The 25355-nt window shown below is 39.8% G+C and overlaps 1 protein-coding gene across 1 annotated transcript in view; it reads right to left on the bottom strand.

Moving 5' to 3' along the window:
• Nucleotides 1-24971, bottom strand: part of ttc27 (tetratricopeptide repeat domain 27) — an 84954-nt gene extending 59983 nt beyond the window's left edge. The window contains exons 1-7 of the mRNA XM_082558117.1: nt 24626-24971; nt 17946-18129; nt 13884-14007; nt 11004-11147; nt 6763-6865; nt 2689-2847; nt 1299-1438 (exon numbers count right to left, since the gene is read on the bottom strand). Of these exons, the coding sequence (XP_082414243.1) occupies nt 1299-1438; nt 2689-2847; nt 6763-6865; nt 11004-11147; nt 13884-14007; nt 17946-18129; nt 24626-24719 (948 nt within the window). The 5' untranslated portion in view covers nt 24720-24971. The remainder of the gene's footprint in view (nt 1-1298; nt 1439-2688; nt 2848-6762; nt 6866-11003; nt 11148-13883; nt 14008-17945; nt 18130-24625) is intronic.
• Between the last annotated feature and the right edge of the window lie 384 nt (nt 24972-25355).

Here is a 25355-nt window from a genome sequence, read left to right as displayed (position 1 = left end):
CATGTGAGGTTAAAAAGAAAGTAGTTGAAGCACTCTGAGTGATCAGTAAGACTAGAAAAAAAGTGCTAAATAAATGTGAGTTCATTACATTATACAATGTGTCATGGTACATTTTAGAGCATTTCTAAGACAATGTTCATTGGGCACTAATATTAACTTTTCCTAAAATTTTAGAAGAACAGTGTGCAAAAACAAACAAAACCCGTCATTGTGACACAAATGCATAGTGGTGGGAACTCCACGTATCAACATCATGGTTTAAGGTTGCTTTGCTACTTCAGGTTCTGGTTACCTACCAAACAATCAGATTCATAAGCCACTGTCAGTTATCATTCACTTGGTTAAGTAGGCAACCTATATGCCAAAAGGCTACAGGGACCGGGTTTGATGCAGCCTAAACCATGCCTCTCTATAAAGACTTACGTATGCATGACTATGTGCATGTATGTCAATAATCAAAAATATTATGACAACACCTGCCTGATATGCTGTTGGTCTTGCACATGCAAAGTATTAGAGGTAGAATATGAATTTTAACTGCACTCCAGCATAAAAATTTTCATTTCTTTTCCCATTTCAGGAGAAAGATTGAGTTAAAGGCCTATATATTGAGAACTTGTAACTTGTAACAGAGAACTAACAGGGTCAACAGTATCAACAGGTTTCACAGGGTATTATAAAAGGTCCAGAAGTAGACACCCCCCTCTGCTGATGATGGTGGGTATTAAAAAGCATTTGCACCTCTGTAAATTTTGGCTAGCAGAAAAGGTTAAATGGGCAGACTGTTGCCAAGTCAACGAGACAGCTTCCATAAGCTATCCATTTTTAGAGGAGTCAAGGTTAGACTCTTGTCTGTTTATAGTATGGCCCCTGCCATTAAAGATTTTCTCCTAGTAAACTCAAACATACCCATTTTAAGTCACACATCAAACTTCAAATACTTATGCAATCACAAAACTGAATAAGAGAGACAGTTCAAGTACAAATGGTCTTAGAGTGTATAAAGGCAAAATAAAAAGGTTAATTCAAGTTAACCAAGAATATAAATACCAACAATAAACACATAGGTTTCATGGAATCTCTCTCAGTTTTGAAAGGTAAATTGTGAGTGTGTGGACATTAGCTTAAAGGTGGAAAAGACGATGTGTTATCAATGTGTGTGTAAGTGGGCTTAAGGGACATGTTGCAAGTTACCGAACTTTAAATAAATGTGTCTGAAACATAGAAGATAGAGGCTCAACAGTCAGTCAGCCGAACAACCAAAGTGCGCTGGGAAGAAGACAAACAGACGCTCATACCTTGGGAAGACTAGCCTGAGGTGTAGGGGTGGGAGTTTCCTCATCATTGATCTGACAAGGCTGGTCCTGCTTTCTTTTGACTTCAAGGATGAGCTGAGCCAAGTAGTTCTGCTGGAACCGGGTACGTTTGCCAAGGGCACCTACAGATGAAATCAGCTTAAAAGGTTTAGATATACTATGGTTAAATTTGGACATTTTATTCAGCATCACCACTGGTAACTACATTTGCATTATTCAACAAATAATGCAATAATGCAACATGTTGTCAGTCCAGCTTAGAATGTTGGACAACTATTGCTCTGTCCATACTTCAACACACCCAAATCTGAAATCAAGGATATCAAGGATTTATGAGGTTATGCTGAATATAAAGTTAGCAAAAAGCTAGCTAGCTACAGCAGCTGACATCTAAAGATCTCCTGAATATCTCTGAATATCAATTTCTTACAAAAAAAAAAAAAAAAAAAAAAAAAAAAAAAAAATCACACATCAACTCTATAACTTTTGAAATGAAAGTTGATTGAATGATTGAAAAATGCCGGTGAGAAAGATAATAGTTATGTTCGTTTATATAAAAAGATCTTACTAGTGTAGACACTGCAGCAAAAATAACATATCTGAGAAGTTTAATTTATGGGCTAAATTGTTCTTAATAAAAGATAAAGGTAAAAGGGGTGGCTGTAGCTCAGGTGGCAGAGCAGGTCACCTACTAATCAGAAGGTTGGTGGTGCTCCAGTCTGCATGCCAAATATCCTTGGGCAAGATACTAACCCCGTGTGTGAACACATGTGAACCCCATGTTAGTGCTACTTACATAGAAAGAACATAGAAAAAAAAAAGCGCTGTGTGGATGAGCGCTTTGAGTGCTCAGAGTAGAAAAGCGCTATAAAAGAACCAGCCCATTTACCAAAACGGGAACTAAAATATAAAAATACAGCATAAGTATTTAAAAACTTATTTTTCCCAATAAAAAGCTGCACGGGTGTAAAATGATAACTGGACAGTACTTCATAGAGTCCTATAATACAGCGCTGCAGCACACTGGAAAGATGAGCCACAGCCAGGGCACAAGGTTAATGTTACTTTATCACTTAAGAAGCTAATAGTTTATACTTTATCCTGTTTGTAGAATTCGAGAAATAACGAGTCACTGACTAAAACTAAAGCTCCTTCCTAAACAATAAGATCTCCAAGAGTTCAACATAGGCTAAACTACTGGAGACCTAATTCTGCAGCTCTAGTAGCTTTGGGTTTGCTAATAATAATTTGTTAAACTGTCAAATTGTGTTTCATGTAGAACTCCCTTTTGTCAACTCTCCCTGATTATACAGGCCTCCTATGGTTATCTGTCAATTCAGCATTCTTTTCTCCAGGTGTGTACTTCAGTTACCAGTCATGTTGATGGTGAGCCCCGAAAGCTCCCGAGCCTTCTCGATGTGTTCCTTGGCACGCTGGTACTCATAGTAGGTGAGACTAGTGTAGACGCACTCGAGGTGGAATTGAATAGCCAGGTTTCTGTGTTGTGATAACACAGACTGGCATTTGAGCACTGTAAAAGGAAAGGGAAGAACATTCCAGTGAGGATGAACATGAAACACAGATTAGCCATCTTACATTGTGATTTTGCAGTTAAAATGTTCAGAGATTGTCAAAGTAGCTGAGAAAACACCAGGGGTCCAGTTTCTTTTCTATGCATGAACCAAATATATCTATGCTCCTTACAACCCTGCTCGAAGAACTCAGGCCCTGAAATGAGACATTAAAAAGACACACTGAGCATGGAGTCGATGGGAATGGACAGAGGAAAGCGCAGTCTCATTCCCTCATTCTTTTATTTTGACAGCGAATGCGCACCTGCGGACCACTTATGTGCAGCCCTGCTTATATTTATGCCTGGCCAACATTCTTATCATTTAAAGGTACCCCACCTTTCCAAATAGACAAGACTAACATTAACAAATCAAATATAACCCTCGATAAATATATTTGTAGTGCATTCTTTTGAAGACTGCAAATGAATTGCATTTTTTATTTTTAAACACATATCAACATCATTCGACAATTAAACCTCAACAACAGAAGTACACCTTTGTTTAATCTCTTTATTTGCTTTTGTTACAGTAAAATGACAAAAATCTCTAATTATTGAGAAAACCTTTGAACACAGTTTGGGAGTAACTTGTTTTTTGCTTAAACATCATTTTCATTACTTTAAAAACACCAAATCGTTCACTTTCATTATGTGTGACCTTAGAAACATTGCCTCAGTGTGATCATAACCAGTCTTATTAATGACTCGGATTACTCTTTTTTTTTTTTTGTAGTATAAGTATTGAATTTATTATTGTTTTAAAAGCCGACTCCCACAACTCCACACAAGAAAAAAATACAAGTGAACAGGAAATTATATGTAAAGCTCTAATAGATGCTTAGTGTTATAAAGAACACATAATAACTTTGACATTTTCCCTATAATATAATGAAAATGTTGTTCATAGGATTTTACATCACTGACTGTTTTAATTTTGGTATTAAAAACCTTTAATTCAATATTTTCTTTACATCCTTTTTTGGTCACAAAAAGCATGAATTGAGTTTTCTTAAGGGACAATCTGTTGATATCAAACCACATGTTAAGAATGTCATACTCACGTTCTTTTGCACACAAAATATCCTTTAAATCTTTAAATCATCTGCAAAAATAACAAATTTAAACAATTTACTCATTTTAGTAAATTGTTTATATCATTAATGTAAAGTCTAAAGAGTTTTAGACCAATCACTGATCATAGAGGTAACCCCACATTGAACCTTTCTAAATTCAAACAGTTTTGTTAATTTGCACACACTGTTGTCTATTTTTCAAATGAGCTTTAACCAGGAACAGGCTATTCCTCTTATTCCACATCTCTCTAATTTCCTTAATAACTGACAATAATCTACTGTATCAAACACTTTCTGTAGGCCAAGATAAATACCGACATCATTTGCAATGGCTTCTGTTTAAAAAAAAAACAAAATTTGGAAGTTTACTAACAGAAGCAATGCAAAGCAAAGCCAACCATATCAGCTGGCTAGCAGGATCATTTGTAACAGGTGTTACTGCGCTGTCGCCGGTTGGCTATTTGCACGTTAACTAAAGCGAGCACATCGTGTTAACAGTTATATACTACAGTTTGATTCACAGAAGCAAATAAACATGCAGCGTTCATACTGATTTGCTTACTTATATGGTAAATCTCTGCAAAACATACACATCACAAATGTTTCTAGCTTCATGGGACTTCTTTTAACATTTTTGGTACAAACTGTGAGCCATCAAAGTACTGGGTGCCTAAAGCTGCCGATTTTGTTCTTTCCAAGTGACAATAACCTCAACCTTTCATATTAAAATAGACTTATATGTAAAATATGTCTCACACACACCCTTTGTAGATATTTATAGGTGTGTTTTTTTTCCATTCTAACCCAACAACTACTCTGATCAGCTAAGCTGTGACAATATCAGTGGGCACCTTCAAACATGCAGACACTTTGACTTTGCAGCTCAGAGTAAGTCTCAAAGAATGTCCTTACAGAAAAAAACCCTGTTATAATTAAAGGCAACTGGCCAACAGTAAAAATGTTCAGGACATTAATTCAGCAAAAATATTCCTGTTGCGCACCAAACAAAAGGAAATCAAGCCAGACATGGCAGCACCTCCATGGGCAGAAAACAGATGTGCATGCTTGTCACAGCATCACCTTTCTGCTCACACCACTCGTAAAAGCATCGTGTCCAACTGTTCCTCTGGAATACGGATCAGTATGTTTTGTAGTATGTGCAGTCGGCTCGCCCTTCACACTCTGTTAACTGCCACACAACAGACTGCGCTCCAACAAACCCACTGCCTTTAAAAAACAAACTCCAGCAAGCAGCCATTTGGAAAGGCTGTGGAAAAAACCCAACAATAATTACATAAACAATCCAAATGCTGATAAAAGCTCTGCTGGGACGATGGGAAAGGGAGAGTAGCTTTGCTTTACGCAGAACAGTTATTTCACATACTGATATTTTCTCCACTCTAATTCCATTACAGGAACACAGTGTGATTAAACAACTGCTTATAAACAAAGAACGTTTCTTCAGTGCACTGGTACCCACATGTCAGTTTGGGTAGTGGTCCTCTAAGAAACCAGTGCGTGCTTCATGTTCTATATGCCAGAGACATTTTTGAAAGGAGTATGCATATGTATGAAATGGGCCATGCCTTCCCAGAAAACCTCTCAGTACAAAATGAAATCCAAGTCATAGACACACATATAGAGACAACAAAATAAGATTCATGAATAAGATTTATCTTATAAAAGTGCACAAGACTACTCAAAGTCTTTAATATGGATGTTTGTCTAATGCAGGAATAATGTTTAATAATGTTTTTGACTTCATAAATGGTTGTCATAACTGAGGAGGACTGTGGGAGTCAGACTTTTATGTGGAAATGCTGCAAAGAAACCTCTACTGACAGAGACGAAGAGGAAAACAGGACCTGCTTAACCCAAGGAATACACATAATGGATGCAAGACCAGTGTTGATCACATAGGTCACAGTGTACTACGAAGCCAGATTAATGGCTTTTTTGAGCTTAAAGTGAGACTCTTTTTGCGTGGCTAAACCGCTGTGGTAATAAATAATGCGGTTGGGAGTAAGTTATATTTGGAGTTTTGGTTTCAAAGCAAAGCAATCTGTGAATCAGTCAAAAAGAGTCCAGTTTTGACTGATTCTTTTACTTAAAGCATGTTTTAATCACAAAATAGAATATAATTACTAAAGCCAATGAATGAAGCACAAACTATGTGTCGCATATCATATTAATGTGGGAATGCAGAACATATATAAGCTTACTACTTGACTATAATCTGCTGCTAAGTCTATTTTACACTGCAGGAATTGCAGCCATGAAGAACACCTATCCAATCAATAAAATTAATTTGAATTTGATCTGCCAACAAACTAAAGCCTGTCACCCTGAGGCTGTTTGTGTCCTCCCAGCCTCTATATAGTTTTGGCATTTATTAAATTTTCTGCCTCAACCAACCTTAAAACATTTTGCGATAATTCACGATTTGTTTTTTTCGTTTCATGTACGCAATAAATGTGCATTAATTTCATCAGCCAGTTTAACAGTTAAATAAGATACTGATACATATCAGCAGCACAGCAGCTCAGAGTGAACTGCTGACTATGGTGTAGTCCAAATGGACCACAAAGAATTCACTACTTCTGACACCACAGACGTAGCTGGAAACAACTCTATCGTCAATTTGTCCAAACTGTAGCACACACAGCGCGAATACACTGAAACGGCTGATGCTTGACGTGGTAAACTGGCTAAATGCTCACTTAGGTTTGAAATATTCTTTCCCACATACACTCACGAGCATATAACACAACACAATAACAATAACAAAAAACAAACAGACCTTTGTCCATGCTGATCTGGGCCAAGCTGAAGAGTTGTGGGGAACGGGCCTCTAGAATTTGCTGGTGTAGGTTAATGTAGCGAAGGGTCCAGCAGGGCAGCAGCTGCATGTACATGTGAACAAAGTGAGTCAAGTTTTTATTAAACGAAAGCCACGACCCAACTTCTCTGACAACAGGGTTGTAGCTTATTACCATTTCATCTGATTTAATACAGAGATGAGATCATTTGTGCTTAAGCTTCTTACACGCTTCAGTTTCTTGCTTGTTAGTCTGAAGACCACAAATACCATCTAAAATAATGCAATTAAAATATTGATAGGCAAGACTGAGGCCATGATACAAACAGTATTGTGTCACAGTTCCAGCCTGTGTGCCTGGTAATCTACTGAAAAGCTGGAATGTTTAAAGATCAACATATCTGGAAACTACATCACAATAATGTTTTGATTTTCTTTTTTATTTCTACATTATCAGTTTGTTGTGTTTTTGGTTAGTGAGGGTAAGTGTTTTTACACAGCAACGTGTGTTTAAAGGGAAGACATTTTTACTCTGTTCTTAATGTTATAACAAGCACTCCCCTCAGAGCATAGGTGAATAAATAAACACATAATGCTGATCTCGAGGCGCCTTCAGGACAAATACAACACCAGCATTTAGAGTGCTGCATCCTGGAGCTAAGTGCTGAGCATGCACTAAAAACAGCTCACTCCTTAGCTTTTTGCATCTGAACAGAACAGAAAGTGGCAGAGAGAGAGGAGGAGTGTTTTATTTCCCCTTACACCAAAACCTCCTTACACCGTGCAACCTCCCATTCTTGTCACACACTGGTAGAGTGCAAGTGAACCATGTTAAAATCTTACTCGTGTGTTAGCGAGGATGCACAGTCACATGGAGATTTAATTGCCCGTCTCAATGAATCAGTATGCACTCACATTTTTTTCCTTCAAACCTTATGCTAAAGAGAAATTAAGTCCACTCAGTGTGAATAATGATGGGCCTTGATGGATAGCAAGGAACATGATCTGTACCACTAGGATCTAAATCAATGACGTAAAACAAATATTTTCAAACTACTACTGTTGGGTCTGTGTTTCCACAAGCACTGCTAGTTTAGAGACTTATTCATCATGAAGAAAACAAGACATAACAGAACATCTTCAACCGGTTTTTCACTCGCTAACGAGGAAAGTTTTTGGTCAAGAACCAGCTCTTGGAGCTCACGCTCCTAACCTGTCTCATGCCCAAAATCCTTCAATCCTTCAAAGAGCAGCTGTCCCCGTAGCTATTTATTGACATGACAGTTACAACAGGCACGTGCGGAGGGGGGGGGGGGGGGGGCTTGAGCGCCCGCCCCTTTCCTGATGGGTGCCCAAAGTGCCCTTTTGTTCATTTATTTTTTTATGTGTGTGTGCGTGCGGAGTCCTGTCTGTGCCCCTCAACAATAATATTTAACTATTAATCACAGTTTTGCTAAATAAAAGGATCTGGCTTGCATCAGTCACATGATCACATTTAACCAATGATCGCCCTTGACGGCAGAACGCGCTGGTTACGAGCCGGGAACGAGCTCACAAAGAGCACGCGCATTTTTTGCGGTCCGGAGCTGTAGGAGAAACACAAGTTAACTCAGAGACACAGACTGATGCGACAAAACCAGTAAGTAGGTGTACAGCGTACACTGTAGTGTATAGCACACAGGAGTATTAGCTTATTACGTACACGTTGGTAAGTTGTCTTGTTGCAACTGACGAACTGAAACAAACGAGCGTGCTGTGTGTGCAACAGCGCGACAAACATTACCTGTCCTTTTATTAACTGCACAAGTAGTGCTGGTCACAGCTGCTGGCTACCTGTGTAAGGCTGTCATGGGTCTGTAGCTCTGTCCCCGTTTTAGGGAACATATTTAGTTTTAAAGTAAGTTTCCGGGCTTTTCCTGCCTTTCTGGAGGGATTATATTTCACTAAAAACGATCTAATATGCATGTCCACATAATTATGCATTATAATATTTTAAAAAACACGCTGTAACACAAGCAGATTATATTAGATTTATATTTTAAATAAGACAAAATTTTGATTTTACAGCAGTAAAATGATTGTATCTCTACAGTTTAAAAATGTAATAAGCTTTGCCCTGCACAGAGTGGATAGTGAAACAAATGGAATCATCATAATGACATTATTTCATATTTATTACCTCCCCCTCCTCATTGCTTTATTATTGTAGCTCTAGTAATAAATATGTAAGGATTCTGGATCAGCACACTGATGCCCATAGTATATACAGTATTCTGAAGAAGGTCTAAAATGTCACTGTGTGTGTGTGCATGTGTTTGTTTTATGTGTATGGATTTTTTTTTAATTATTACTCAGGATATAACATTGTCCAGACATGCCTGGTAAGGACATGAGGAGGAAACAGCAGGACCTGTGTGAGGCTACTAAAGGCAGGGCTATAACATTTTTCTGTCATCATTTAGATTAAGTGCAGGAGTTGTTAGGTGTGGATAATTAGATTATAGTTTATTGCAATAGCAAGTTGTGCCTTGTTCTCACATAGACAGCAAGTGGAGAGTGATATATGAAATGATGGGATGGAAGGAAGAAGAGAAGCAAAGAGTGATTCACAGGCAGAGCCTAAATTATTTCTCACAGTTTTTTGTTGCCTTATGGTTCCAAGTGCTGTCACCAATCTTTGCATTTTGTTATTATCTCATGACACTTGTTTAATCAGCTACCATCTCTCCTGTGGACTTTTTACTGTCTACAGTCTCAGATCAACACAGCCCTGCCCTCCAGCACTATCAGCAGCAGGAGCAGCAGCAACCCCTCAACAGCAACATTGTACCCATCAGGTAAAACATCGGCTACATTTGCTTTGCCTTGTCGCCACCTCACAACAGTGATATAGTATGATGCGATCCCATATTAAGATTCTTGATGAATGTGTGTTGTTGTTATTCAGCCTGGTTCAATGTGCCCCTTTTTAACTTTGAGCACCCGCCCCTTTAAACGTCACTGCACGGCCCTGAGTTACAATATGCAATACAACACAAGCACCTCCCACCGTAAACCCCCCCCATTGGTTCTAAGGCTACGTCCACACGTACACGGGTATTTTTGAAAACGGAGATTTTCCGTTTTCGTTTTAAAAAATAATCCCGTCCACACATAAACGCAGAAATGAAGGAAAACGCTGCTATGAACATGCCATATATTCCTAACCGTGCAGAAATGTTGGCCAATCAGAAGTCTAGAAGCCTCGGTGGGAAAAAGTAAACAAAGCTGGGGCATAGAAGCAGAACAGAGTCGTATGTGTGGACGGACAGTAACTGTGTGTATATGTAAGCATTTAAACACTGCAGAGAGTAGAATTAACAGTAACAGTATTGAAGAAATTCATTTCACCGAAACAATAACGTGGCGCACAGTGTGACGTCAAAAAAATGCACACACCTTTGACGCTGCGTTTTCTCCGTTCTTCTCGTCCACACGTAAATGCAAAAACTGAGTTTTCAAAAATATCCACCCTGGTGGGAGTTTTTAAAAATCTCTGTTTTCAGTGACCGAAAACGCCGTTTACGTGTGGACGAAAGGTGCAAACGCATAGAAAAATCTGCATTTTCAAAAATACCCGGGTACGTGTGGACGTAGCCTAAGACAAGGCACTGTGTGTGTGTGTGTGTGTGTGTGTGTGTGTGTGTGTGTGTGTGTGTGTGTGTGTGTGTGTGTGTCCGTCCTCCTGCTGACCAAAAGGATCATAAAAGCAGGAAGCTTACAACACAAGAAACAGATCTTTCAGATAGCATGAATCTGCAGTAAAACCTCCCCCAGCACAGAGTGGCTGGAGAGGTGGTCAGGAACAAAGGAATAGCTTTGATCCTACTGCTTGAACCAAGACTGTACAAATTTAAGAAACCCAATGACAACATTCAACAATTAGACTTAACAATTACAAACACACATCCTATTGATGTAGTGACCGTAAAATTTATGAAGTAGATGTGAGTTGGTCTCCAGTTTTCATCTCTGGTGTAGATTGTGTCATCAAGTGTTAGCATATATTTTTGGATGGATTCGTTATGTATGGAAACAACACAATGACTTGTAAAATTGATTTAAAAAGATTCTGCAGGCCACGAGTAAACATCAATGAAAATTATTATTATAATGCATATATTTATAATGAATACATAAGTTCAGATAATTCTACGATCATTGTAACAGAAAGACTGACTTACCTGAAGCCTATCCATCTTGGGGAAGCATTTGGTGACAATTACCCTGGCCAACAGTAGGAGAAAGGGGTTGGCCACCTGGCTATACACCGATTCCCCATCCAGGAGCAGGCTGGAGTGGATGGCATCAACCAGCATCTGAGGCTCCTAGTCAGGAAATTAGGATTAAGTCCTCACACTGACAAATGGCTGACTTAAATGAAGGTCTGACATTAGGACTGCTTTCTTACTATTGCTGAGTCGCCGCTGCTGCTTCAGCCTAGCTCTGCAAATCAACTTTGTTGATTAGAAGCCTAAAGGCACATTAAGGCACATTAAGGCACATTAAGGCACAAAAAGGACCTGCCTATACTGCAAACACTAAGTTAGATGGCATTTCAACATGTTTTGTCAAAATCGTTTAGCTAGATCTGAGTTCAGCTTTTACTGAAGTTTCCCAGTTTTACAGCATGTTCTCTTCTCAGGTGATTGTGCCAAGCATACATGCAGAACCATTTCAGTTACTTATATTCATTGTGTCATCCTCTCCGTCACACTCTCTCGTCTCACTAACATGAATGAGAGATGAAATCCAGGCTCCCCTTCACAACAACAGTGCAAGAAAAACTCATTTCACAGCAGGTGCTCAAACTTGTAGGAAAACAGTGTGTTTATTACCATCACATTAAGAGTTGTTCTATTCAAGTGTCCTAGCAGCCCATGACTAAAACGGATTTTTAGATGAGTTTTTTTAACCCTTCTCCCTAGTTTGTTTGTTTGTTGTCACAATTCATTTGAAAAAGATCATCTACATTAATCGGACTCAGAAGTGCATTTAACTTCTTTTTTTTAAAAAATTTTTTATCAGAATTAATTCCACACGATTATGGCTCTGCCATGTTTGTCCTCCCTTTCACGCATGCTGCCACGCATGTATGGGTGACCTGCTTCATACCGCAGCCTCCTTCATGTGACAGCAGAGATAAATCACTGACACCAAAGAAATTACTTTGATAAAAGGATTGGTCCTCTCTTCTGGTGTTATGGCAGGGTGAAATGCTCTATTGTGCTCACAGTATCGCAGTGCCAGGGGGAAGCAATCTCCTAAACCCAAGTAATTAGGACTCCAGAGATGCTTCAGTACGGAGCTCTAGTCCACAGAGCTCCGTCTGGCTCTGCTCGATTCAGGTCACTTTATACACCAACTTAAAAGGAAGCTTTGACCACTTTGACAAGACTATGATTCCTTGATATATTTTATAATATGCTAACTTACAAATCAGTAGGAATTGGGATGTTATTTAGATTGTAATTTAAAGTACCTTACTCCTTCAAATAATAACTTAGTCAATTAAAAGTCTGCTCTCATAATTCCACTATATTGCTAAAAGTATTCACTTCAATATGAACTCGAGTGACATCGCATTCTTATTCGATAGAGTTTAATATGATCTCAGCCCATTCTTTGCAGCTATAACAGCTATAGCTTTTCTGGCAAGTGTGGGAGTGCGTTTATGGGAATTTTTGATCATTCTTCCAGAAGCACATGTAAGGTCAGGAAATGAACGAGAAGGCCTGGATCGCAGCTTCTGCTCCAATTCATCCCAAATCTAAATCCTGACTCTATCAGGTCTTTATGGACCTAGCTTTGTGCACTGGTAATGTTGGAGCACAAAGGTGCCATCCACCAAACTGTTCCCACAAATTTACAAACATGAAATTGTCTGAAATGTCTTGGTATGTTGAAGCATTAAGTTCCAGTTCCTGTCACTGGAACCGAAGGACTGAGCTCAGCTCCTGAAAATCAAGCCTATAATCTTTACACTTTGACAGTGAAGTCACACAAGTACTTTCCTCCTGGCAACTGGCAAACTCAGACTCGTCCATCAGATTGCCAGACAAAGAAGAGTCCAGTGGTGGCATGCATTACACCACTCCACCTGCCTAGGTGATGCAAGGCTTGGACGCAGCTGCTCGGCCATGGAAGCTCTTTCACGAAGCTCTTTACACTGCTAATCTGAAGGCCACATGAAGGCCTGTAGTGACTGACATCAGCACATTATACACCTTAGTGTTTGCTGACCCTGCTCTGTGATTTTACATGGCCTACCACTTTGTGGCCAAGTTGTTTTCGTTTCCAAATGCTTAGCAGTATTATAGCTCTTCCACTGCTCAGAGCTGACCGGATAAACAGATTAAACAGATGTTAAACAGATAGTTTAGCATCCTATCACATTACCGGTGGAATTCACTCAGATCCTGAAAGTGCCATTCTTTCACAAATGTTTGCTTTGTACTTGATTTTTTACACCTGTAGAAGCAACTGGAACACCTGAATCCAATAGAGTGTGTGTGTGTGTGTGTGTGTGTGTGTGTGTGTGTGTGTGTGTGTGTGTGTGTGTTCTAATACAAAAGCACAAATCTTAAGTTGATTTGGTTCTTTAGGATTTCTGTTAAACAGCAGTGATGCTGTATGGCAGACTTGAAATTTACACATCTTTACTTTGTCTCCAAAGCATTTTTTTTTTTCATTTCAGAGATTTTGCTGTGTAAATTCTGCTTTGAAATTCAATAATGCAATAACCTTTATACAATCAGCAAGGTCAATCAACCTCAAACAACCTGCATCCCCAAACATGAAGAAAATCACACATATCTGTTTCAGTTTAGCTGACACTCAGCTCCTTTGCTTCTCCCAAAAGACTATTCAAGTTTCCTCTATTACAGTTTCACCGTTTAACTTCTAAGCTAACTGACTTAATTCCAATATATGTTGACATTTACTGATAAGCCCATGGAAAAAAAATATCAACAAAACCTTGACAAAGGTCGGTTCAAATTTTCGCCAGCCTATAAATCACTGCAGAACGGACAGGATGATGAAGGAGAAGGAAGAAATCATACCTGAGATGACAACAGGGCTGGGGTCAGCAGATCACAGATATCGAAGGAGACCGGAGGACCGGTCCAGTTACTCTGGGCAAACATGTGGAGACATGAGACAGCCAAGGCCAAAACTGCCAACTCCCTGCAGCCAGAAGGACAAGACACACAGCAGATTTACTGCACAGAAATATTGCAGAGAGATTTTTCAACAATACTTTTCAGAAGTGAGGAAAAACAAGTGAACTTTTTTTGAGAGATGCTCACTCAGGTCTTTAGGAAAAAACAGACTACAGCCAGTAACTCTGGCAATGGAAGGGACAACCATCGACATGTTTTGCTGCATTTCAATTAGGATGAGAAAATGATGGAGGGTGATGGAAGAGACAAAAAATTATGAGGGGTGAAGGAGGACGAGAAGGAACGAGAGCTGGATTCAACATTTACTCACGTACAGTTCTGCCCTGAGAATGAGAAGTGAGAGATGTTAACCTGAACTTATTAAAGAATTAATATTTCATGCCAAAAGGAATATTGGGGGTGAATGGAGAGAAAGAAACAATGATGTACACTGTCCATCTCTGGGCCACCATGGACATCTTGGTGTCCTCAATTCAGAAAACTCACTTTTTTAGTTTACAAAAGTAACAACAGAGATACTCGTTGACTCTTCAAGCTCTAAGCTGCCATGTTGGTGCTCAGGCTTGATTGACACATTAATACTGCAAGGTAATAGAAACAGACTTAGAATAGAATAGAATAGAATTCAACTTTATTGTCATTGCACATGCACAGGTACAGGGCAACGAAATGCAGTTTGCATCCATCCAGAAGTGCTTTAGTGATATAGATATATTACAATATATATTAGCAATAATATAGATATGTGAGTATATTACAGAAATGGGTCTATTATGGTATGTTATAATGTACACGGTATGAAGTATGTTGTGAATATTCTATAACTATAAGTATGTACAGGCTGTAGTGAGTACAAGCTATGTACAGGCTATGAACAGGATATAAATATGAAAAACTATACAGAATATGAAATAAATAACTTTACAGAATCTGAGATATACAGCTATACAGAAATGGGAACTATGCAAGTTGTAAACAGTTGTAGGATTAAAGATTATCGAATGTACAGAATGATTATTTACACAGAGCTATACAGTAGTGCAGTTAAGATAAGTGAGGGTGTAGATAGTTTCTACAGAGGCTATATAAAGTGCTAGTGGTTGTGAGTGGTGGTTCAGTCCATGTTATTATTGTGTGTTTGAGGGTACAGTTGTCCATTGTGGGTGTGTGTATGTTCAGTCCATGAGTTTAACGTGGGTCAGATGTCAGGAGGCAGAGTTCAGGAGTCTGACAGCTGTGGGGAAGAAGCTGTTCCGGTACCTGGTGGTCTTAGTCCGGAGGCTCCTGTGGCGCCTCCCAGAGGGCAGGAGGGTGAAGAGTCCATGTGATGGGTGACTGGGGTCTTTGATGATTTTCCCAGCCCTTTTCAGACACCGCTTCCTGTAGATGTCTTTTATGGCAGGAAGTGGTGCTCCGGCGATGCGCTGGGCAGTTTTCACGACCCTCTGCAACGCCTTCCGGTCCGAGGCAGAGCAGTTCCCGTACCAGACTGTTATACAGTTGGTCAGGATGCTCTCGATGGTGCAACGATAGAAGTTCACCAGGATGTCTGAGGACAGGTGGTTCTTCCTCAGAGTCCTCAAGAAGAAGAGGCGCTGGTGAGCCTTCTTGACCAGCTTGGAGCAGTTGGTCGTCCAGGTGAGATCCTCGGAGATGTGGACTCCCAGGAACTTGAAGCTGCTCACACGCTCCACAGCCGTCCCCTTAATGTGGATGGGTGGATGTGGGTCAGCATTCCTCCTGTAGTCCACGATGAGCTCCTTGGTCTTCTCGGTGTTAAGCAGCAGGTTGTTTCTGTCGCACCACTCAGCCAGACGATCCACCTCCTCCCTGTAGGCGGCCTCATCGTTGTCACTGATGAGGCCAATCACCGTGGTGTCATCTGCAAACTTAATGATGGTGTTGGAACCATCAGCAGGTCTGCAGTCGTGGGTGAAGAGGGAGTAGAGGAAAGGGCTCATCACACAGCCTTGTGGTACACCGGTGTTCATTGTGATTGTAGATGAGCAGCGGTTATCCAGCCGGACATGTTGGGGGCGGTTGGTCAGGAAGTCCAGTAACCATTTGCAGATGAGGGAACTGATGCCCAGGTCTGTCAGTTTCCTGATGAGTTGTGAGGGGTGGATTGTATTGAACGCTGAACTGAAGTCTATAAACAGCAAAACTTTCCAAAACAAAAAAACTTTCCCTGGTACCCATTGCTTACAAGGAAAGGGCAGGCTTTTTAATATTAGCATTAAAAATAGAAGAACCACAACTTAATTACTTTGTCAAAATAGGAAAGTGTTAATATGTGGTTTAAAGTAGCTGTGCCTAGTGCGACTGTGCCCTGAAAGTCTAGTTCTTGACATGAGTATACTCGGATGTAGGAAGATTAGGTAACAGCCACAAAAGGCTCACCTGTAAAAACAGGTGATAGTGTTTGTCTTTATGAACAAAACTCAGTTTTTGTACTTTGCTGAATTTACAGCAAATGTAAAAAATAACTGAAGTTAACATGCATCATCTTAATTTATTTTTAGTGCAGCTCAAACAAAAGCCACCCAGACCAGATATATGCTAAACACATATTACCAGCACAGTATATTTGCTGTTAAGTGATTCATGTAGAAATGAATGACTGAAGGGAGCTTGGCTCACTACTGTTGTGCAACTCCCCTTAAACTCTCCATCTAATTTAGCATGAACCATATCAGCCAGATTAAATGGGAAAGGTCTTTAAAAGCCCCACAGTAGTAATTTACAGTAGTTTTTGCAAATACTGATATTTATAAATGCAAATAATTGAATTATTTAATTATTATTTTGGTTGGCATAGCCATAGAGTTTAGAAAAGTCTATGAGATTCACATAAGTCATACTATTCCCAGTGAAATAAAATCCAGCCATGTGGTGTGTGGATTTCACATGGAATCCAAGAAGTCACTTGGGTGAGTGACGAAATGTTTATCAACGTCCAGATCAACACAATCTGCGAGTTCCTTACCTGGATAATTGAGCATGCATCAATAAAGTTTGCAAAATGCCAGTAATACACAATAGCAATTTTCCGATTCAAATCGATTTTAGTTTGAATAATGCAATACTAAATGTTGAATCGATTTTAAATATAAATATATTTTGCCAGAAACGCCAGAATCTCAGTTTAAAGGTCATGAAACATTTCAAAAACTGCCAAAGAGTTAAAACACCAAACAACTGAAAAAGCAGGTCAATGGATTCCGATCAAAGATGCAAACACAAAGCACGACCCAGCTGCACATACACGGACAGTGCTGAAAGCCGACAACTCAAAGATTCTGAAGCTGCAGGTTTTGTCACTCGGACCAGAATTTGCTGAACCAGCAGCAAAAGAAGATCAAAACTACGCTTCCCATTTGAAAAACATGTCATGAATTCTCTCTTACTTTTGCTGTTTTGCATCCATCACGGTTAAAAATCACACTTCCTGCACAGTGCTCTCTCGCTCAGTGTACTTCAAGACCAGTTTGCCATCAAAAATCTGTTTTCTGTATTATTCGTTCACTTATTATGCACCAGTCTGTGTTCACTGCTGGGTTTTTTTAAATGATGGATATGACTTTGTGGGGATAGGTTAATTGACAAATCTAAATTGCCCATAGGTGTGAATGCGGGAGTGAATGTGAGTGCGAATGGTTGTCTGTCCCTGTGTGTTAACCCTGCGACAGACTGGCAACCTGTCCAGGGTGTGCCCCGCCTCTCGCCCTATGACAGCTGGGATAGGCTCCAGCACCCCCCGCGACCCTGAAAAGGATAAGCGGAAGCGAATGGATGGATGGATATGTACTGATAAACGATTAGAATTATAATATTTCTGACTGAGTCAAAATTGAATTCCACTTGGAGATCGAATTGAATCAGGACCTTGTGAATCAGAATTGAATCGGTTATAGACATCAAGTGACCCAGCCCTAATAGTACCTGCTGGTCTGGTTATCATTGGTGCCATCGGTCAGGTACAGTAGTAAACGTCTCTCCAGGTAGGACTCGATGTTCTCCCCTTCGTGGTAGTCGCCATGTCCGTTGAGCAGATCTGTCACTCCCGTGCTCAGCAGAACTGCTTCAAAGTCCCCTTCCATAAGGGACTCCAGCAGAGGGCCTGCCTCTGGAAGACAATGTTTGGAGAAGTGAAGTTTACCGTTTGGTTTCTGTAACTAAAAAAAAATAATGCTGTGTACTGCAGTTAAGGAAATTTGGATCAAGTACATGAATGACGATCCCAATATTGCCAGGAAATATCATACATTGCTTTAATACGGCATGTTGTGAATAAGAACAGACTTTTGTTTACTGCCAAAAGAAAAGAACATGTTTAGTGTCGCTGCTTCTTAGTCTAGAAAAGACTCATTTGCACTCATACGGAAAACCCTCATACCCCAAGGACCAAAGAACATTATACCAACACAGGATTGACCATCTCATAACAATTACATTGTTTCAATGTTTACAAAAAAAGCCTAGTGACTGGTGCAATCATAGACAGGCAAAAAAGGAGTGTGTGTGTGTGTGTGTGTGTGTGTGTGTGCGCGCGCTAGAACAAGTCTTTAGCAGTAATTGCAGTTCTAGAGTTTCAGATGTCTGTAAAACATCTGAACTGCCATCTTCGGGTCTTTCCATCAGTGTTCTGTGGCGCTGAGTCCGTGTTTTGACGGAGTCCGTTGCAAACTTCTGCTGAAGAAGCTCCATTGTGGTTCTGGCAATTTGCTATGTGGTGTTGAACTCTAAACCATCACGCCAGCCTTTGGTAACTGGTTAGACCTGAAAGATCAATGCCTTGGACACTCACTGCTCAAAAGGATATTCCAACGTATAAGAGGTTTTTTTTTTAGGCCGGTACTGATATTAACTCATTCACTGCCATTGACGTCTATAGCCGTCAATTGCAGTGAATGAGTCAATGGGTTTAACTCATTCACTGCCAATGGCTGGCAGTGAATGAGTTAATACTTGCAGTTGTCAAGCTGTCAGATGATGTCAAACACTGTTTGACTTCTTTTGCAGCAAACAAAGAAACAGGTAACACCTTTTATGCAATGGCAATTTTATTTATGAGTTGCATTTCATGACACACAAATTCACTGTACTTAACATAAATGACAGAAACAAAACTATGTAGATCTGCTATACCCAAATGCAAAAAACAAAAAAACAATTGCTACAAAGAAAGTGTAGTTTAAGTTTGTGTGTAAAGCTGAATCGATTGGTCTGATTTTTTGTTTTTAAATCCTGTCTGGTCTGGCAGCTTTTGCAATCAGAACTGTGATCTGACTGCACTGTGGCACCAAACACATTGTGCTCTCTATAATGAGTCTTTTCTTTAAACCCCTTAAAAGAACAAGAAAGCTTTGCTTTGCAAAATCTAGCTGTATAACAATGTAAACAGGGACAAAGTTTGATGTTGAAACAATGACCAAGCCCAAGTTGACATCAGTGGTGCTAATGCACTTATTTCCACTGTAGCCTTATTCTGCTATAAACAATCCCCTACCTATACTGCATACAGTGTGTATTTACCTTGCTCATGCTCCAAAACCACCGTACACTTGTGAGATAAAGAGGACATGCTGAAAAGGCTGATACCGAGATGATGAGAAATGTCGATTTATTGAAAGACAGAGGGCAGCTGCTGGGCCACCACTTGCCAACAAGAAATAATTGTGTTGCCCGAGTGCTCCGTTCAACATCTCCCCGTCTTTCATTAGCTTTTTATTTGAGCGGGGAGACTGGCTTGGCTCATTAGCATTGATTACTTTGTGTTACCCTGGTGGAGGGAATAGAGGGGAGGAAGTAGATTGTGCTCTGAGCTGCATAACAAAGCCTGGCCAAGTTGAGAAACAGACAAGATTGTCTCCATCACAAACCAGGTGTGGACAACAAATAACCTAAACACTAATAACAGATGTGTCATGTCAGAGAACCTGTGCCAGCTTCACTGCTCTCTACAACCATTTTTCTTTAAATTAAAAATAAATAAATAAAATATCTCTATATCCAAAAGAGGTTTGCTTAGTTGATTTCCAGACAGCTGTTAGAAACAATAAGACGATGCATGGTGTTTGGATTCAAGGATGCGTGTCATTGGTAAGGGGGTACCAATGACACGCATCCTTGAATCCAAACACCATAGTTTTGTCAAAGATGGAAAACTATTTTCATGTAGGAGTGTGAGCCTATCCCACATGCCCACATCCACAGGTCAGTCACATGGTCGCTCAACTGTCCACTTGGCTTTAATAAATGCTTGCAGTGTGACTGGTGCTGTAAAAGAGGTGTGGAGATTTTCATCTGACTGCCGATCTAATGAAACCCAGGGGCTGCCATAGTAGCGCAGTGAGGTGGGAGGGAGAAGACGGGAGGAGGAAGGCTCTGGCTTTATGAGGGGAAAATGAAAGCCTGAGGTATGGCCACATGTTTAATGACATTTCAACTACTCTTCAGGTCTACTGTTGAAATGGCAGCAATTATGGAAAACAAGGCAGGGGCCCTCAAATTAGTCCATAATTCATAAATGTTCAGGCATTGAGCTGCAGTTAATAAGGAAATGGTGAATAGAATTTGCAAAAGCGTACAAGGCTGAGAAGCCATATAGATTCAAGATGAAAGATCAGGAATAGCTCACATGGGAACCCCAATTTCTCTGTGAAGCACTAAAAAATGCACACAGTCACGGGCTGCTTGTCTTTCTTGAAGCAGGGCTGTCCATACAGCTTCGATAATCTGCATAAAAGCTCAATCAGCTGCATTAGCCTGGCTTTAATTCTGAGTGTTATGTTCTACGATCATCTACACCCTACACCACCTCTGATACGACACACTTTTGGGAAATAATGCAGAAGAAGATGTCAGTTCATCATAAATCTTGCCACAACACTTCCATGGTAATAGGTCGAGGGGATATAAGAACAATGGTTTATGAAAGATTACCTGCCAAGAAAGTCAAACAATCTCATTTGGCTCGACACAAGCGGTGTCAAATTAACTTACTCCCATAAATTCTCACATAAAAAACAATCTAATGCTTCAGATGAAACCAAGATTGACCAAGAGTGGTGAAAAGTATGGAGTAGCTACACAAGTTTGGAAAAGGGAAGGGAGAGCTTACCATTTGTCATCTGGCAAAGTTATTGCATGGACATGTATGTCTGCCAATGGAGCCAGGCCAGTAGTGTTTCTTGCTGATACGACTGTTGATAGCCGGATGAATTCTGAAGTACAAAGGGCTATGCTCTCTAATGAGATTTAGCCAACTGCTGCAAAACTGATTGGATGCCACCTCACAGTGCAGATAGATAATGAACCAGAACATATTGCAAAAGCAACCCTAGAGTTTCTCAGGGCAAAGAAATGGGATATTCTTCACTGGCCAAGTCAGTTAGCTAATCTCAGAAACTAAAGACGGCTGCAGTCTTTAGTTTCTGCCTGCTAGAGCTATCCAAATCTTGCAGTAAGTTATTTTTCAAATGATGTTATTTTGTCCAATTAATTTTATCACCCTGTGAATGGAGGACGATGCATAAAACTGTTATAAATACAATACTTTGGCTTAACCCCTTGAATTAAAGATGAAAGCCTATACATATATGGTTTCATTTCAAATTCACTGTATTAGTATTAAGCATTCTTTTGTTGAACTGTGATTTACATGGTTTTGCAACTGATTAATTGCCAATAGGTCTTGTTTATTCATCCAAACCAATAAATGACACCAAACATGAGCCAACAGAGTAGCCAATTTCACATTGGCAAGTTTTTCTTAAGTTAGCAGAGTTGATTTTTTCATTTTTAGTTGTGCTGCACATGCATTTTCCTTACTACGGGGAAACACGCAGGGTTTCCAGCAGTATATGATTTACTGCCAAGAAGCATTGTTACAACAAAGACATAATTAACCAAACACAAATTTCCTTACTTTTTGTGCTAAGTTTATAAAGAAATCAGGGGTGGCTCAAGATTTATGCACAGTATTGTAGGTTGCAAACTATTTGGCAAACATCTTAAACTGTTAGATGAACATGTTAGCTAAATGTAGCTGCTATGTTCATTTCTTCTTATAGTTCTCTCTTTCTCTTATATTAAAAATAATAACACTACGGTCGGACATGCGACTGTTTTACGTTCGGTTTGTTAGCAACAACGACGTTAAAACCATCGTGTGGCTCCGCCGTCCACTTGTTTATTTTCCGCATCAACCTTTCACAATAAAGCTCAACAACCTGTTGAGACTTTCCAAAATAAACTGAAATGATAACAATATACATTATTCTCAAACATCAAATTTCATCAAAAAAATTACCTCAAATGAAAACATGAAGTAACTACAAACAGCACTTACACTAAACATAACTGATAATGTAGTTGTTGAATAAAAGTATGCAGTTTCAATTTAAAGTATCAAAGAGTGGCAGTTAAACTTAGGTAAGAGTACAAAAAACTGTTACCTGAATACCTGTACAATAAAACAGTGGATCGGGTAAACAGAAAGACCTCTCGATCTGATACGAATAACAAGTTTTTAAGAACAAATTTTTAACAAGTCCATCTGTACAAGTACGTACATCAAATGAAGCACATCAAATAAAAAAGAGAGCAGTGCCTGCGGTTTTTTGCACCAAATTAATTACATCTTCAAATGTGATTCATCACATGAAACCATCGACAGACTTTTCTTACCAACAGCATGAACACATCTCGCAATGACAGTGCAGGTATTCATACCTGGATAACATATAAAGATCATGACAAACAAATTTGTGGCACTGATGCAGTTTTTCAGCTACATTTACTGATTTTCCATCCATGTTTTTTTGTGTGAAAAAACCCAAAATAAACTGCATACAGATGCAATGGTGTACAGAGGACTTTTCATTCTTTGTACTGTAGAGCACCTTAGATGCAGCAAACTACAAAACTCTAGAGCCAGCTATGAAGAAAAGGTGTCTGATGACGTTAAATGGAGAGAGAAAAAGTATCTCTTTCAAGGATACAACAGAAACCAGTATGACTGTTTCGGGATCTTGCAAAAGATCACAGCACTTAACCATGCCACTCAACCAACAAAGCCCATAAGAAGACAGTGTGGATGTCAGAGAGATGGACCATGCCTGCACACATCCTGGCACATAGAGCACCTTAGCAGAGCGCATCGAACCATTTACAGCCCGAGAACAACAGTGGTGTCACTCACTGTGAGCTGTGTCCAATTTAAAGACATATCTGTTTCATTGTCAACATAGAAAACGTGTCACACCGAAATCAAATGAGGTACAGGTCATTAAGTACTTACCTGGCTACAGTGGGACCCTGTAATAAAGAGCCATCTCTCGTTTCCTTCATTGTTTTAGGCTACTTTATTCTACAGCCTCAGCCTTCCAGTATAACAGAGCATCTGGGGTAAAGTCTGACTATTGCTATGCAGTCCAAAGCTAATGCTTTCCTAAATATTTCAATCTGGCCATTTTATTTATTTCAACAGAAAAAAATGACTATCATGTTACCTTTAAACTGACAGTGAAAGGCTCTTTCATTCTTATAAGAAATTGTCTTCCAAGAACTGGATAATAGATTTACAGCTAGTTGCTGAATATTGTGCTTTAAGACTGCAATTTTCGTCCCTACCTTAAGTTTCTTTCATATCTCCACTGACAAATCTCTCCAGTTTAATTAAATGCTAATGCACTGTCAATTACTGCGGCAGAAATAAGACGTGGTCTAGGAACAAACCGTACTGAAGTCACACTAGAGACGGGTTATCCAGCAGGAATCTCGCAGTCTGGCCATTTAAAGCCTGCTGGTAACAAAGAGAGCCCCAGTTAAACAGACAGCACTGTTTAATACAGGATGTCTACCATTGGGGCTTTCTGGCAGTTGTGGATTAGTTTCAGGGTTCTAAACGCAGCTGACAGATGCGGCTCGAGTCGACTGGACGCAGGTGTATGGACAGAAGACGTCATGCTAGACTCTAATGATAAAACCTACCAGGAAAAAAAACAACCACGCTAGCTGTAGTTCATAGCTTTTCAACATAACCATCTAGTTTCCGTCCAGCTACGTCTCCGGTGAACATTGGGACAACTGGGCGAACTAAAGCTAACGTTAGCTAATGTTTAATTTCTTTTAAATCGACTTCATCATTTACTGAAAATCAATCCCAGTATAAGATTAACGCCGAATAGCATAGTTACATACCACATTTTAAATCGCTTTACAATATTACAAGACGCAATAGCTAACGCTGCCCACAAGCAATGCAAGTTTTTACTGCCAAAAAAATAAACGGGATTTGGTGTGACATCCACCAGAGCGCGAATGACACGTACCGTAGCTAAGTTTGCTTAGCAGACATTACATGAACATGAATTCATTTAGACTGTTGCTCTAGCACTCAACACTTTTATTAAGACAACACAGGAAGTCCTGTCAATACCGTTAAAGACTTAGACCAGAGCTGTTACCGTCAAATGCTTCTACATTTTAAATGTGCCTTCGCTTGGCAGGCGAGCACAACCTGACAGCTTTGAGAACCTGAGACAAAACTAACCTCGTTATGACAGTGTCAATAGCTACGTGGTGAATAAAGGAGCAGAATCAAGCGGCTGCCTCACCTGCAATACTGAAAATGTTCTGCTTCCATTCCGCTGTTTCACCGGCAGTTAAAAACCCTCGGAGTGCTGCGATCTCCACGTCTAGCGGCGGCATGACTGAACGGATTTGGTTCTTGCCAAAGTCAAGCTGGAGCTGCTGCCTTCAGTCAGGACGGTCCCAGATAAAAGCCAGCTATAAAGCGCTGTGCTAACGAGCCGATTCGGAGCGTCTCAATCAGTGATAAAATGTTTATTTCTGCCCATGTGGAGCAAGCGGAATCAGTGAGCAGCCATGACAGATCCGCGTTGCATTGTGGGAAAATTAATCAAGGCGCGCACACAGAGATGCAGAGCATTTCCAGTCTGCACATGGCCCGGGGATGTGGAGGAGTCTGGGGGGTTTTTGTTGTTGTTTTTTCAGGATATTAGTAGATGCTACGACATTCTTTGGTCCTTTCGTGCTGTTCGCAAACTGATTAACCTAATCACACTGACAACAATGAAATAACATAAAATAATAAAATACAGGATAAGGATGGGGCTTATTGTATGTTTATAAACAGGAAAATTAATTTACATCTATGAATGATTACGTCAACCATCGACTGTCTTAAAATAAGTGTGCTATACTGCACTCCTCAACCAAACATGGTCCACCCCCTTTGAGTAAATTTGTATTTAAGAATATAGTTAATCAAATATCATTCCCACAGTAAAGAAGGTTTCACAACTTTCACTGTGGTTGGATACT

The sequence above is a fragment of the Aulonocara stuartgranti genome (genome assembly GCF_965226115.1).
Source record: "Aulonocara stuartgranti genome assembly, chromosome: 13".
Classification (NCBI taxonomy): Eukaryota; Metazoa; Chordata; class Actinopteri; order Cichliformes; family Cichlidae; genus Aulonocara; species Aulonocara stuartgranti.
The sequence above is the reverse complement of the archived record's forward strand: the minus strand, read 5'-3'. Positions and strand labels throughout refer to the sequence as shown.